Source organism: Ambystoma mexicanum, chromosome 11 (assembly GCF_040938575.1).
Source record: "Ambystoma mexicanum isolate Mex_15411 chromosome 11, UKY_AmexF1_1, whole genome shotgun sequence".
Classification (NCBI taxonomy): Eukaryota; Metazoa; Chordata; class Amphibia; order Caudata; family Ambystomatidae; genus Ambystoma; species Ambystoma mexicanum.
The window spans coordinates 561,053,748-561,070,691 of record NC_090934.1 but is presented as its reverse complement, the minus strand read 5'-3'; the positions used below and the strand labels follow the sequence as shown (position 1 = coordinate 561,070,691).

Here is a 16,944-nt window from a genome sequence, read left to right as displayed (position 1 = left end):
CATAATGAAGTTCAGCATACTCATTTTTTCATTTGATCATAGTCGGCTCGTTTTTCACCTATCTTCAAGTCTATGAACCTTCATTTGAATTGCTCACCGGTGATCGTTATATGCACCACAAGGCCTCACTGTATCTTAGTAAGCGCCCATGAATGGTAGCCTGAAGAATTGACACAAAGCTAAAAGCTTAAAATCAGGCCCCCTTTTTTTGTGTTGCAATCCATGAATTTGTGATAATTCCCAAACCTTCTCAATTACATTCGATTCAAAATGTCAAGCCCAAAACAGAACTAATCAAAACAAATAGAAATCTTAAAATCAAATCAATTGAAGCCAAGTCAACGTAATTGATGTGTAGTTTACATGTAAAGACTATTTTGCCACCTCTGCTTCAACAGGGATAATATGGCCTATTAAGACAGCCATGCTGCCCTATTAAATTAAGCCACAATACCTGAAAATTTGCTCCCGGATGATCGGATAGGCACCTGTTACCACATTCTGCACGTACGCAGTGAACCAGTCTGAAAAGGAAGTGCCTGAAAACAAGAAAAACATAAGTAGTTTATACCAGAGGGAAAATGTAATTCTATCAGCTTTCTGGATACTTAACCATACTCGTCTGGTGGCAGTGTCCTTTTACAAGCCACAATTTAACATCAAACCGCAGATTTCTCCCAGCCATTGTTTTGTATGAAGAAAGTGGAATTATACAACACACACACTTTGTATCAGGAGTCTCTTTGTGCCCTTGCATTCCAGACATCACAAGCTGAATGTCTGCTCTTGTGTACTATGGCACTCTTGTCAGATATGTTCATGAAATCAGAATCAACAAACTCAAGTTATTCAGTTCTTATGAAGTGTTTCATTAGAATCCAAAGACAGAAAAGCCCTCTGCCTATGTACTGAGAGGAGGACCTGCACTTGGGTGTTTTTAGGAAGTGCTCCTAGCATAACCAGTGCTCCAGATAAGATTTTGAAGTGGGAGTATTTTACTCCCTATTTTTTAAGTTGGGAGTAAAATTATTTTTGGGGAGTACAAATCTAAGTCCATTTCCCAATAGGAGTATTTTCTATAAACAAGTAAACACATTTTAGCTGGAAAACGGAAATGTTTTTGTAATAATTATTTAATTGCACCTATTCATTAAAACAAATACGTTTACTTCTTCCGAGTAGGCAGTAATAATAGCAGTTTGTTCCTGTGGTACTACATGCACTCCTGGTCAGAATATATCCATGGAGCTGTTTGGGTGAAACCAGGGTCACTAGTGTCTGCATGTTGCTTTATTTTGCGTATTTGTACTCGCCATTTTAATTTTTAAGGAGTATTTGCCTATTTTTAGGGAGTAAAAGTGGCTGATAGACCCCTTATCTGTAGGGCTGAGCATAACCATATTTTGCACCCTAACAGTGGCAAATACTGCTAACAAGAAAGCGAAACATCTTTGTGTTCAAAGTCAGGTCTCTGCCTCCGGTTGTGGCTAGTGCTACTTGACGGAGGTGTCCAGACCAGTGACATCGGCAGTGCATACCTCAGTGGAGCCCTATTACTGTGTTATCGTATCCGAAGAGGACCTATAGAATAAAAAGAAAGTTTTCATTTATGGTAATTACTGCCTACAAGGAAATGTGTTACAGCAAAAATACCCAAGTCAAAATTCAAATAATGTATTACTTTCCTAAAAATACCTCAGTAGACAATGGCAGGAAATGTTATTACTCCCTAAAAAATTATTTTATTCCGAACCTCCAAAAGTAAGGAGTAAAACCCCCAACCTTAAAATCTTAACTGGAACCCCACATGCAGGTTTTTGAAATGTAGCATTTTTATCAAAAGGGGTAGGCTTATGCGGCTGTTCGTTGAAAAACAGAATCCTCAGTAGAATCCTGAAGTGGGATATAGCACATTAGTTTACATTTTGTATTCGGATTAAGGTAGTTGCTTTGCCTAATCCTGTAATTTGTTTGTTGCTGATCTTCCTCATTGCACTACACATTTGACGCAAACTCTCTGTAAGAGAAAAAGCCTGAAAGTATGGCCCACAACAGAGACACACAATAGGGTCCGTCTACATCAACCTACTGATAACATAAAATAATGGCAACCCACTCACAGCCAACACAAATTCACTCGACTCCAAATTACTACAAATTAACAATTACAAAACCATGTTCCTTTTCACATAAGCACTCATACCAAAAGAGATGACGTTTTTAAAGACATTCTTTTTGGCATCTCAGTTAATTTGATGACTAGGTTTCATGGGGATAATATCTGTCATTTAGGAATAAGGAATAAGGAAGTTTGTCAAAGATAGTTGTAACGTTAAACGTTTATTCAAAAGGCTCCAAATCTTGGAACATGCTATTCATTATGCCATATTTAGAGACCTATGCTGCATTTGTCCACAGATTTAAGAAAAGTGGCACACAATCAAATGTCAACTTCAATATTTACATTTTGTTTGAGGTTACACATTATGGCATTTAAAATACAAACAAAAGTAGCACCTTGAAACTTAATTATGTAACATGTTCACCAAACAAACTTTCAGATGAGTCCCCATTACATTTCACATCTGCGAAGACAGTCCAGCAGCAGTCCTCTAAATTTGTAAGAAAATATAGTGTAGGCTTTCCCTTAGGAACCCGCTTGAGTTTTCCAGTTACACATAATGCCAAAGCCTGTGACAATATAAAATATGCTGAAAGTGGCTCACAAAAAGAGACAGCATGCAAGCCATTTCAGTTTTCAAGAAACTGACTATTCTTTAAATGTCATTCTTAAGAAAACAAGTAAATATAAAAAGTCACTGGGATCGAATTTGCATACCTGTAATGAACATATCGATAGCAGATGGATTGCGTGCTATTTGGTCCTAGGTTTCAGAGGGAGATAAAGGAATGCATATAAATATAAAAAGAAAACAAATCACAGACCAATTAATCAAAACAATCCCAAACAGTTCAATTCTGTTGGAGGGTGGGGTTTGAATATTTCTGCTACAAATATCCCCAAAGAAATTTTGAGCAAACATATAAATTAAAAAATATGAATGATATGTTAACGATGACCAACATTTCTGGGCCTAGATTAAACCAAGTGATAAAATCATCTCTTATTGTAAATTAAAGCGTTCTTGCTCTCCGATTGTAGCTTTTAATAGCAGCATTAATATTTCCCCTCCGCTTCAAGTTCATGCATATTTATAACTTGCCCCCACAATTAAAAGAATGCTTTTCATCTTCTTTGAAATTAGCTGAAAAAGATACTTACTCGAAATTAAACTTCTTTAGCATGGGCATCGTTCATAGGGACACAAGATTCCTTCCCAACCTCTCTGACAGGGTGGAAATCCACAGTGCAAATAAGTACAAAGCAACTCCAAGATAACATTAAAACAATAACCTATCCTAATCTTGTAATCCTTTTCATAATCATACATTTAGTGGTTGGGATTTAAACTCAGATTATTTCAGCGTACATCAAGCCTGGGAGTGATTGGCTTTATAATGTGACATTTTATTTTTTACAAGGATATACTTGTAGTATTTATTTCTGAAATAAAGTTTTGGTTTTCAAGCATTTATAGAAAAATAAATAGTTTTTTGGGTAGGCTCCTATTGATTGTTGTGTCTAGCAGCCGTTAACAATTCCAGTTTTATTGTATGTTGCTTGTGAACGCATACTCATTTTAGGTTGTGGTTTGGAGAGCATAGGGACAAGATTGGTGAAATTCTGTTTTAGAGTTGGCCGTTTTACTAGCAGAGAGGTTTCCTGAAGAGGTGAGTCTCAAGTACCTTTCTGAATTGAAATAGGGGTAGGGAAGCATCTGACCAAGAGTGGGATGTTTAACCATGTAGGATGTGTTTCAGAATCTACTTGTTGGAAGTTATGGATTTTAAGGCTGGTTAAAAAAATACTTCAGGTGTGGGTATTTGTGAGTAAATGCAAGATGCGGGGGGACAGACAACATATTTTTCTCATTGGCAGTCTAGTAGCTACCTTGGGGAAGTGGGACACATAAAAGAGCATTTTGGGCACACAGGCGTATAGAAGGGCATCATGCTCTGCCCCGGGCTGCCAACAGACCACCAACACAGGTGGAAAAGGGATGGCACAGTGGGAAAGGGATGGTGGGGCAGTCGGGGCTAACCCCCAAAAATTGAGAAAAAGAGCAAGAGGAACCGAGGGATCTTGCAGGGGATGCCATTTAGCAGGCAGTCTTCCACAAGTCACCCTTTCGAGGGTGTAATTTTTTTCCATCATTACTTCTTTGGAGATGATGCAGCAACAATTACATGGGGTTAGAGCTAGCAGATCGAGCCTGTGTAGCGTTATTAGGTTTAGGGTGATGCTTTCATAATTAAATTGCATTTGAATATGTAAAATGTACGGATACATGAAACAATGCAACAGATTAAAGAGGAATGTGTCAGGCCTGTGAAAAGGACACTCCCTCAGTCTAATTAGGAAAGGAAGAGGGCCTGGATGGTGCCCTGAAAGACGGTTTCTGGAGCGAGTGAATGTTTTATTTTTGCAGAGCAAGGACAGCTTGTACCTTAAAAGCACGTTTTTCCGTACTGTGAGTTTTGAAAAGCAAGCGACTGTTGATGTCAAAGGGGTTTTTCGTCGGGGGCTAACGAGTAGAGAGAAGCCTTCTAGATCCAGGTTTGATGGCCAGGATTCCATCTATGGGTTTTGGTGACAATACAAACTGATTTTATTGGTTTCAGTTTAAGGTAGGCAGCAGTAACATAGCTCAGCGTATTGAGCACTTTTCTCACGCCCATGAGAAAAGTGCAAGTTTGAATCCTGGCAGGGCAGACCTGGCCCTTAACTGGTCTGTGGTTGATACAGTACCATTGTGTTGGGTATTAACACCCAGAAAAATATATAAATAAGTGAAATACGGCATAAAATGCTGACGAAAAACTAGGCTGTATGAATTCGAGAGCTCAAATCTGAGGCAGCGGATATAATCGACTAGGTCATCAGTGTATGCTGGACATGCATTCCGCAGGTGGGCAGGAATGACAACAGGGTTTCCATACAAAGTTTGAAAATCATGGGGGATGGAGAGGAAGAGATGAAGCCCTGTGGACTCTGCAGGAGGAAGGCTATAGTGTGAAGAGGTTCCATTTGAATAAATGGTGGTTTGCCAAAAATTATGTGAACGGGATTTTTCTCTTTATTTATAATTTTCAACATAAATTACAACAAAAAAAGAACAATATTTACAGCTTAGCCCAGGCTTTTTGTCAAACGCAAAAAAAGACAATGAGGCAAGCCTGTTATGACAATGCTGAATGCTATGGAGAGATGTAGGCGGCGGGAAGCACCATTAAAAAAACATACAGAGGGGTAGGTTTTGGTCACGTTTATATTATTTGGGTAGCGCACATTGCAAATCTACAATGCCTTTAAGTGCTATTATTTTGACGGCTGCATGGAGGATGTTAAACCCCACGATGGTTTGTCACCACAAGCCATTGGAAAGGGTTGTTTCAGCAGAATTATGTACATCACAACACATAATCCTAAGAGTAAGTAGGAGGGTGCAGTAGAAGCAAACAGTGTTACAGATCGTCTGGGGAACTGGTGGGGCAGCATTGAGGAGTATTACAAACCTGCTTCCCAGAAGAGCAGTTGTGTGGTTTATATGTGGCTGAAGTTGTTTGGTGACCGCCCTTTCACTTTTCCTAAGAAAGGAGAGGGGTTTCGAAGGATTGGTCAGCTGATCCACGTAGATCTAGGACATGTAACCTCTGCCCCACCAACCTGCTTAGCCGTGCCCCTTCCTTTCTTAAAGTGTTAGATAATACGGCATCTCTCGCTCGGGCATCTGATGCAAAGAGACGCCGAAGAAAAGGGCAAATCCTGTTTGGACCTGTTTGTACCAGGAGAACCCAGGACCATACCCCTGCTCCTCAAACATACGCTCCCTAGAATATGCATTTCAACCTTCCCTTCCAACAGCCCATTACCACTCATTGCCAACCACAACATGCAGCAGCAACATTAAGGACACTGCATCGCGGCAACCTCACCCGCGTCACCACAGATCCCATCAACACACACTCCTCCAGCATTACACGAAAACTAATGATCGCCCGAGAAGAGTCAAGGGCGAGAACTTTCTTTGCTGGCTGTTTGGCTGTTCGCTCAGTGAGGGCAGCCTTTTGGAATCTCTGCTGCCTTCATTTGTTTGCGTGCTTTCGCCCCGCGCACAAAGACAGCTGATTAGAAGCGACGTGCGCGAAGACACGCCCCTTGTCCGACCACACCTACTCCAGGAAGTAGGAAGAAAAAGACTTCCCATCTGCCCTTGCGGGGTTAAGCCTGAGAAGTGTCAAGGGAGAGAACTTTCTTTGCTGGCTGTTTGCTGTACCGCTGCCCCGCCTTGCAACAAAACACTAATCATTTGTGAATGGCGGTTGTAAGACAAAGGTAATTCACTCTGTACTCACCTTCTTATTCTTCTTGTGGAGATTTACCCTCTTTGAACTTACATGAGCAGAGCACATTAATTCGAAAAAGTAGAAACATAGAAGTTTTCTATTGTTAATAGAACACTGAGGACTGTGGGCTGTAGCCTTTGACTCAGTGTGCGTCAAATTTTTAGTCCTAAACATCATCAGTACAACGGCTTGCGAACAGTGTCTCTGATTCTATAAACAGGTGGGTTCTAAAGCCTGCTCTTTACACGTACAAGATACATCCTTTAAGACTCGCTCAAGAAATCCGGAACTTTGACTTTCACAAAGTCCAAATAACTTTGCGGGGTGCTACAATCCAGTGTTGTGGGCCTAACATCTTGTGCCCTGACGTATTTTAGTATGGAAGATCCCATTACAGTCAGCATGTTTAACAAATCTAAAAACGGTCCGCACACCAGGCAACGTGCAAAAATAGAACAAGAAAAGCTTTCCCAAATAACAAAGCCTGATCAGAAGACTAACGACCATACTCACTCTTCTTCGGCTAGCCCGACCTTGCAAGCACAAGAGAACTTATCACCTGTGTTGCCAAACTTGACCCCTAGCGGTTCAAAAGAATTACAAACCCCACTCACTATATCACCTATAACTACACCAGCAACTATTGATCAAATATTACAAGATCACCTGCAACCCGCTAGTTTAACTCTTCCCACAAGAACCATCTTGGCACAAACAAAAGATAGCATGGAAATGCTAAAAAAAAAAAAGATTTCTTCGTATGATCAGAACATCAAAATTCATGAGAGTGAGTTGCCCACTTTTATTTTTCCACCTACCACTGAGCAATCAAAACATGTTGACCCTGAAACTGCACAAGCCCTCCACTCCATCCTTCCAATCTGGAACACAGAAGTTGAGTCACAATTCACGCCGGTGATATCACAGCGGGATAAAGCAGCTTTAGCTAAAAGAAGGTGGCAATCGCTCTACGAAAGCAAACGTCTGTCATGTGATATAGCAAATTCACCTATAGCTCAACGAGATCCAAAGATAGCCCTTCTTTCCCTGGACATGATTGAGATTGAAGCACTCTTGGCAAACCAGGAAAAGCGTAAAGTCGTCTTTGGCCATTCAAATTATGATACTTCATCTCCCATGCCAGCAACATGTAATCTAGATAGCCTCGGAAAACTCATTTAATCTAATACAGAGGCTCCTAAGCAGAACCTTACACGTCTTATTTCTCCATTGACACAATTTAATCCCTTTATTGAAACAAAAGGAGCTTAAACCACAGACCTGTCTGAACAACACTTCCATGCAAGAAACAGGCAACATGCCATCCATTCCAACCACTATGCAAGATCTTCAAAATATGCTAATAGCGGTGACATCCCAGACAATGATACCATTCCTAAAATGCAAGAATCAAGTCTAGATGCAAGTAAAGACCAAGCAACACTACTAGCTCTCATTCACGCAAAACAAAACTTTATAGAAGCCTTTGTACATAAGATTCAGGATCGCTTGGACCATGAAGCCGAAATGACTCAAATATGGCAATCTTGGTTGTCAGATATCGCCAGAAAAGATCATGCAGACACAACACAGCTCACCTCGGCTCTAATTACCATGATGTCATTCATGAATCGACCAAGCAATCTTCCTCCGGTAAATTAGTTTTCTCAACGGCCTCTACAAACCATGAATGAGATGGCGACAAAGGGCCAAACCGCCGGAACTGCGGTGGATGTACCTCAAACTCAAGTAGATCCTAATCCATCAATTTCCAGTGTACCTGCAAACGCTCAACCTCAAACGATGGAATACAATGCCAATTCAGGTGCAACTACCTATCCGATTTTTCTGCCCACTGTCCCGCACACCAAACCACAAAATACAACTTCCAGTGTACCTGCAAACGCTCAACCTCAAACTATGGAATACAATGCCAATTCAGGGGAAACTACCTATCCTAATTTTCTGCCCATTGTCCCGCACACCAAACTACAAAATAAACCAAAAACGAAAAAAAAGAAGACTGTATTGAGAGCTTTCCTCTGTAACCTGACGACACCCAAACCAGTGCAGCAGAAACCAATAACGAAAAACCTAATTGGACCATCCATCATCCCTATAAAAACTGACATTTCGGCAGAAACCAGAACCTTATCACTTCAAGGAGAAAACAGGCTGGAAGAAATCTCTGACGATGCACAAATGAATGCCCTATTAAATCTATCACAACACCTAGACGCTGATCTAGACATCTCAGAAGAAGCACAGATACAACCAAGCGAAGCCTCACTCATTATGGATGAATACGAGCAAACCAAATCCCAGCAAGACTCTCACATGAGTCTAACATTTGAAGACATCTCCAACACAACATTATGGATCGATGAAGTAACCCAGTCTTCTAATGGTTCAGTTGTACCTCAGATGCAAAGTAGCCCTAAAAAAAAAAAAAAACAATCATTATACTAAAACAGCCAATTTTTTCTAATCCAAGAAGACCCAAATCTTCTCGAGCTGTATTTCTGAAACATGTAGAAGCTGACACTCAAGAGCTGATAATGAATAGATCAAATGTCCTACGTCTATTCAGCGCCATACCGCAATTACAGAAGATAGCAAAGCAAGAGATCCTCACAGTGGAATTCGTAGATGAACAGCATCTGGATCAAACTTATCTACTTCTTAACTCCACCACTGTAAAGAAACAGATCATGAAAGAAAAAATAATCTAAACACATTGGGATTTGATATACAACATGTTGACTTCAAAAAAGAAGCACAGATGGAACTAATCTTATGCAGGAAAGGTTCCTCAAAGAAACAAGAACACCAGATAGATAACAATCGAAGGAGCTCAGAAGATGTAAACTACAACACACAGGAGTGGCAGATACAAAATACTCAGCAAATATATCCTAAAACCACCCATAAATACCCGTATCACACTATGAATCATATACGGAGAGTAATGGAATGGCGCAACTAACAACCTCAGAAAGTGCTGGCTCCTCTTTTTAACCACCGCTGCAACCTTCTACATCTGAAATTTCATTATGTTCCTGGAACACTCGAGGACATAGCCATCTCTTTCGTGAACAGTCACACGATCTCTCACAGTATGATATCATCTGTATCCGGGAATCATGTATCATAACACAGCCAATCTGTGACGGATACACAACACTGATGGTTCCTGCAATAAAAAACAAAAGAGGACGCCCATCTACAGGCCTCTTGACTCATTAAAATGTCAAGCAATATCAGAATTAATGACTCATTTAAAATAAATGCCTGGATCCAAATCACAATACTCCAGTCAGTCAAAACAAAAACATCATTAACTCATGACATATTTGGAATTCTCAATACTTACTGGAATCCAATGGCTGTTACAGATGAGCTATATATTGACAAATTGTTTACCTGTATCGATGAAATTACCTTACAATATTCAGGTATTCAACTAATAGTATGTGGAGATCTAAACATACATCTTTATGATAGCGGAGGGACTGAATTAAAACAGAACAACATGTCCCCAAGAGCTCGACGATGGCAGAAAGAAACATCTTCCCGGGGCCTCATCAGAGTGCACTTTCTTGACACCCAAACTAACAAGCTGATGAACACATGGACCCGTGGCACATCAAATGCCATCATATATTACATCTATACTTCAAATCAAATTGCACTGAAGCTAATACAGAAAAAAAACATAAAAACAAATCTTAGTGATCATGCATTAATGACAATTGCATGGGAAATGCACAACCCCCGGAAAACCAAAATAAACTTACCAGAAGTAGTTGTCAACTTGAGCCAGACTAGACTGAGGATCTCTCAAAATGCCCTGGTAATATTGGGACATCAAATTACCTCACCAGCTATGGCAGACGACAAACGGTTAAATTATCCACAACTCTTGGTTCCGTTCAAGCTATCCAGAGCAACAAATACCCACAAGAAACATTGCCATATACATGCTTATTCATCTATAATTGCAGAAAAAAAACTGAGAAACGACATTAAAAAAATACAACACTTCACACAAGGATTATGACAAAATTCGAGTATTAAAACAGCAGTAAAAAAATTGGATGAGATCCAACAGAGCACTTCAAGAGCAAAATGATGCAGAACAAATGCTGCATGCTCTTAAAAACTGCAATACCAGAGACCTGTGGAAACTATTGGCCCCACCAACAGCCAATGTACAAAAGATGACAACCGATGTTGACGAGCAAGGATGGACATTACATTTTCAGAAGCTCTATAACAAATTCTGATTTACGTACCAAAGAATTTATACAACAACATACCTGGACTGTCTCATGGCAACGAGAGGATCTTCAAAGAGCCATCATCAACTTGAACCCCTTACGTGCTCCGGGACCGGACGGCCTCTCAAATGAACTTCTCAAAGCTAATAAAACCTTATGGGCACATATCTCCTTCTATATTTATGAAACAATTAACATAACCAAGACTATTCCACCTTCTTGGAAGACAGCAATTTTGATACCCATTTATAAAAAGGAAGATACAAAAGACCCATCCAACTACAGGCCCATTGCCTTGTTAGCTCCCCTAGGAAAAATGTTTGCTAATCTTCTGCTGGACAAATTGAACATCTGGTCCAAAGCAAACAATATATACGCACCTAGACAAACAGGTTTTGGTAAATATGTGGGGACTAACATCAACCTACTCCTACTTAATTTGTTGAAACAAGAGGCCATCCGCAACCAAAGACATATATGCAGCATTTATAGATTTGAAGCTCGCCTTTGAAATAGTCAATAGATCACTTCTACGATCGAAATTGCGAAAATGGGGCTGTCCCGATGACATCTTGGAACCAATAAAGTTACTTTTTAGGGAAACATCTATAAGAGTCCGACTATCACAAGACGGTACAGTAACGGAATCCATCCCAACTAATAATGGTCTCAAACAAGGATGTCCACTCGCGGCAACGCTTTTCAATTTATTTACATCTGACTATGAAATTGAGACAAACTCGCCACAGTCAAACCCACCGAAACTAAATGCCACAACTATCGCCTGCATGATGTATGCAGATGCTATTGTGCTGTGTTCAGAAACTCTAAGAGGCCTCCAAACAGCCCTATTAAACCTAGAAAATCTATATGAAGACAAACCAACTTGAAATAAATAAAAAATAAAAAAAAAAATCCAAAATAATGCTCCTGGATCCATCTCATAGAACAAAACATCACCCGAAACCATTTCTTCTTAATAATCAACCCCTTGAACAAGTGACAACAGTTAAATACTTGGGGAACTGGATAAATCAATCGCCCACTGAAACAAACTGGTCCAGTTTTTTATTGGCAAAAACTATCTTTCTACAGACAAAAAGTCACTGCAATTTTACTCTATGGAAGCTAATTCATGATTAACATCGACAGATCCATATGGTTGCATCTTGAAGGCATGTTCTGGCGGAAAGTTCTTTCTTTACCCCAATTGTTTCCGATGGCCCGTATTCGATACGAACTGGCACTCCAGTCCCTTACTTCACTCCAAATGTGGTGAAAACTAGATCTTTACAGGAAAATTGTCTCTGACTTGCATATTCCAGCGCTACATATTTTCCAGCAAAAAGAACGCACAACACAGGCAATTGCACTACAAACCTGGAAGAACCATATGGAAAATACTAGAATAATGGCAGACATATCCATGGAACAGTTAACTCAGTGTCCAGGAAAAGCGAAACAAAAACTTGAGTGCGATGATTGGATAGCGACAATCGAAGCCAATAGACAATTAAAACTTAATTTGGAATGCAAGATGGACATGCATCCATTAAATTGTCTTCCGTTATATTCACAACGCTTCCCATCTGCCCCTGTCAGAGACACTTTCCTACGGTTCCGTTTTAACTTGACGCCAACGAGAGAGCTTCTACAATCCAGGCAACTTTTATCCAAAGAAAATTCCTTCTGCCGGTTCTGTAAACAAACTGAATTAGAAACTTTACAGCACATGTCCGGCACTTGATGAAACCAAATACCGAATTAGAGACATGTATCTATCATCCACAGTTAAACTGTCACCTGAAGATCGATGGGCTAAATTCCTGCATGGTGGTACAAAGAAAGACATTTTCACAATTGTTAGCTTTTTTAATGTATTATTTGAATCTAACTGAGAAAAGAAAATGGACTAAGAAAGAGATTTTTTTGTTGGATTGTATAAATGATGAAAGGTTTAAAAGTTGAACCATATCATTTTAATAAAAAAAAGAAAGAAAAAGAAATGATAGCCAACATGCAGCAGACATCACTGACCACATCACCACACACAACACGGTTGCCACTTTCATCACTGAGACCTGGATGACAACCACCTCAACCCACATCCTAGACGTCCTCATCCACAACAGCTACAGAATCCTACAAAGGGACTGGCCAAACAAAATGGGTGGAGGCCTAGCCATAATGCACATTCTGCTGGCCCTCTCAGCGTGGCGTTCCACCCTGCCACTGTTCATGGGCTAGCCCCTGCCCCCTGCCGTATCACTGCGCTCAGATAACCGACTCACGTGTCTTTGTGCCTCCCTATTTTACTATCACTTCCTGGGCGTCCTCTTCAAAGGGCCTTGTGGAATGTGCTCTTAAGCCTTCCGGCAGGTCTTTGCACGCTAATCTGTAACATTCCACAATAGCCAGGAAGATCCATCTGGATATGGTTTGTTTTGTAACAGCTAAACCCAATTTAGGGCAAGTGTAGCCACTGAATAATTGGTCATTTTGATGAAATTTTGCCATTCTTGATATGTAAAAACAGAGCCCTTTTTGGGTCCAGTCTATGTTATCTTTCCTCCTCTTTTCCCGGATGAGGAGCAGGGTAGAAAGTTGGCAAAATTAGAAAAGAAGGTTTCGCCCTGAGAACAACCTTGTCTTTATAGAAAACCGTATGTGGAGGTTTACAGGAAAGAGCCTGCAACTCCTTTACCCTGCGGGCTTATGTTATTGCAATTAGCAAAACAGTTTTGAGTGGTAAGAGTCTGAATGGGCATGAGTGTATAGGCTCAAAGGGAATGCATGTTAGAAATGTTAACGCCAGTTTTTTTTTTTTTTTTTAACTTCTTTTTATTGGTTTTACAACAAAGAAAAAAATGCATTTCCCAACTCCCCCCAACCCCCCACCCTCCCTCCCCCTGAAGGCAGCTGCTTTATGTCCGTGGTCCATTACCGCCATGGACCGCTCACCAAAAGTTGTTAAGTTCATAACAGAGAGACCATCTTTCCCGACTACCCCCCCTCCCTCCCCTGGGAGTGGCTCCTCCTTGTCCATGAACACGTATTCTGGCACCCTGGAGTTGAGTCTATCTTGTCCATCGTTTGCTCCGGCCACGGCCAGGCCTCCTCCTTCCCAATTGATGTATTCCCTCTGGTCTATGTTTCGCTCACGGGCACGGGCGAGTCAGCTTGCCCTCTTTCCGAGCTGCCTGAGTCACTCATGTTGTCTTCCTCTCCGTCTCTGAACAGGTCTTGCACCTTGGTGTTCCACGTCATTATTCTGGCCCCCTCTGTTGCCTTCTCCCCTCTGCGTAGCTCTCGTCCAGACTGTCGTTTCAGCTATTGCCCACTTTTGTAGATCTGCACACCAGCCCTCTGTCGAGGGTCCTTCACTCGTGTTCCATGCCATTGCTATGCGGCGCTTCGCCAGTATTGTCATCAGGTCTTTCATCTTTGCCACGTGTGTCATCTGCCTGTCTCCCCTCGGGAATAGGCCCAGTAATAAGACCTAGGTGACCAAGCTTGCATATGGATTCCCGCTGTCCTCGCCTTGTCCCTCACAGTATTCCAGAAGTCTGTTATTTTTGGGCACGACCAGAACATGTGCACCATGTCTGCTTGTTCTTCCCGACAGCGTGGGCAACTGAGAGTTTGTCCGTTTCCCATCTTTGTCATTCTTTTGGGAGTTAGATATGCTCTGTGCACAACATAGATATGCAGCTGCCTAAAGCTGGCGTTCCTAGAAACCTTTTTTGTATACTGGAGGGTTCTGTTCCATTCTTCATCCTGGAAGGGCTGCTGAAGCTCCTCTTCCCACTTTGCCCGCGCGTTCAGTGTCCTTTTGTTAGTGGTACTAATAGTTGCTCGTAGAGCCTGGACACAGTATGTCCTACTTCAGAAATATCATACCAGGCGTCTAGCTCACCCCCAGTGTCCTCTGCCTCTGCCTCTGGCATGGTTTCCCATCTCTTCTTTATTGCTTGTACTAAGCTGTTACACAGGATGAATTGGCCTTTGTGTACATCCTGTTCCTCCACCAGGGACTGAAATCCGACCCACTGTCCATCTTGCCACAAGTCCCCTATTTGGGCTACTCCCTTGTTCTCCCATTGTGCCCTATACGTGGCCAGGCTTGTTATTCGGGTGTCTACCAGACCCGCCAAGGGGATCTGTCTCGAGCAGGGGTCTTGCATGCCTTGAGTCTTACAGGCTCTTTTCCATAGTGTACGGCCCAGCCGGGCCATATTGGGAAGGGCTTTAGCCTGGGCAGCAGTTATCCACAGAAGCTCTCTCAAGTAGTGTTGCCGGAGTGCTGGCCGAAAAAGTATTGCGTCTATGGAGGTTTCCTCCCCCAGCCATCGCACCACGAATTGGAGTTGTGCCGCTAGGTAATAATGCTCGAAGTCCGGCAGTTTGATGCGCCCCCACTCGTAGCCCCTTAGTAGTGTATTCAGTGCTTCCCTGTTTCTCCCCCCTCCCCACAGGAAGATTCTCACCATGGTGTGCAGGCGTTTAAAGAAAGCCCCTGGGATATTGCAAGGAATATTGGTAAAATAATATAGGAGCCGGGGCAGGTCATCTTCAGTAAGGCCGCTCGACCTATCATCCCCAATGGTAGGGTCTTTCAGAACTGCATGGCGTTCTCAATTTTGTCCAGGGCTGCCTGCGTGTTGGCTATATGTGTGTCCGTGGTATAATGGTAAATGTCCACCCCCAGGTATCTGAAGGTGGTCGGGGGTCCATGTGAGGCCCAGGTGCGGCAATTGGTCTGGTGGCACTGTTCGCAGGCCAGCCAGGGGGGAAACAGTGAGGATTTCTAACAGTTAACAATAATTTCCGATAGCCTACCGAGCGCTCCCAGTGCCTCAAATAAATCTCGCAAGTGGCTGCGTGGGTTCTGGACGTAGAGCAGTATGTCGTCTGCGTATATCGATATCTGGTGTGTCTCCCCATCTATGCCCGTGTCTTTGTAATCCATTCTTAGGAAGGCCGCAAATGGTTCCAGGGCTAAAATATATAACATTGGAGACAGCGGGCACCCCTGTTTCGTACCTCGCTCTATGCTCCATTCCCCGGAGACAAGCCTACCTGTCTTGACCCTTGCTCTCGGGTCTTTGTAGAGCAGCTTTATCCAACGAAGGAACCCCTGTCCTATCCCAAAATGGGCGAGCGCTCCCAGAAGCCAGTCCCAGCTCACCAAATCAAATGCTTTGATCGCATCTAGTGAAGCTACTGCGCACTCCCCCTCTGCTTGGTTAGTCCTATCAATGACGTGATGGAGTATCCGGAGGTTCCATGTCGTGTTTCTTTCTGGTACATACCCTGTCTGGTCTGTGTGGACCAGGGTGGGTATCACTCTTTTGAGCCAGTTAGCTAGTGCCGCTGTCGAGATCTTATCCTGGTTTATCAGGGAAATTGGTCTATAAGACCCGCACTCGAGGGGTGGCTTCCCTGGTTTAAGTATTGGTACTATAATGGATTCTGACATGCTATTCGGGAGCCTCCCCGTCTCGTATGCCTCCTCCAATGTTTCTAGCAGTCTGGGGGCTAAACTGTCTCTATACTTCTTATAGAATTCACCCGGTAGCCAGTCTGGCCCCGGGGACTTCCCTGTCGGCAGTTGGGCGATCACTTCCGCCAGTTCCTCTACAGTAAGGGGAGCATCCAGCATTTGGGCCTGCTCCTCGGTTAATTGTGGGAGCCTGATTTCCGCGAAGGCATCCTCCAGGTCCCCCCCCACTGCTTCTTGGACTTTGGTGTACAGTTTCTCGTAGAATTGCGAGAACAATGCATTTATACCCTCCTGAGACCTTATCACCTCCCCTTGGCTATTCTGAATTGCATTAATCGGTTCCCGCTTGGTCTCCTGTTTGGTTAGCCAGGCCAGGAGTCTGCTGGGCTTATCCCCCTCTGCGTGCAGCTTCTGTATATACTTCCCAAAGTCAAGGCGCCTCAGTCTTTCCCAAGTCGCTGTGCATTGTTGCCGCAGGGTGGTAAGATTGTCCTGCTCTCCTCCATTCTCCCCCGCCCGTTTCTCAGCCCTCTCAATCTTCCTTTCTAACTCTGACAGTTGTGCTAAGGTTTCCCGCCTGAGTCCTCACATCTTCCCCATCGCCGCACCTCTGACCACCACCTTAAGGGCCTCCCAGATCGTCACCGTGCTGTCCACGCTACCCGAGTTATGCTCAAAGTAGTCTTCTATCGT

The 16,944-nt window shown here is 42.6% G+C and overlaps 1 protein-coding gene across 1 annotated transcript in view; it reads right to left on the bottom strand.

Moving 5' to 3' along the window:
• Positions 1–16,944, bottom strand: part of FBXO3 (F-box protein 3) — a 1,552,568-nt gene that overhangs the window by 696,437 nt on the left and 839,187 nt on the right. The window contains exons 6-7 of the mRNA XM_069623397.1: positions 2,840–2,885; positions 455–539 (exon numbers count right to left, since the gene is read on the bottom strand). Of these exons, the coding sequence (XP_069479498.1) occupies positions 455–539; positions 2,840–2,885 (131 nt within the window). The remainder of the gene's footprint in view (positions 1–454; positions 540–2,839; positions 2,886–16,944) is intronic.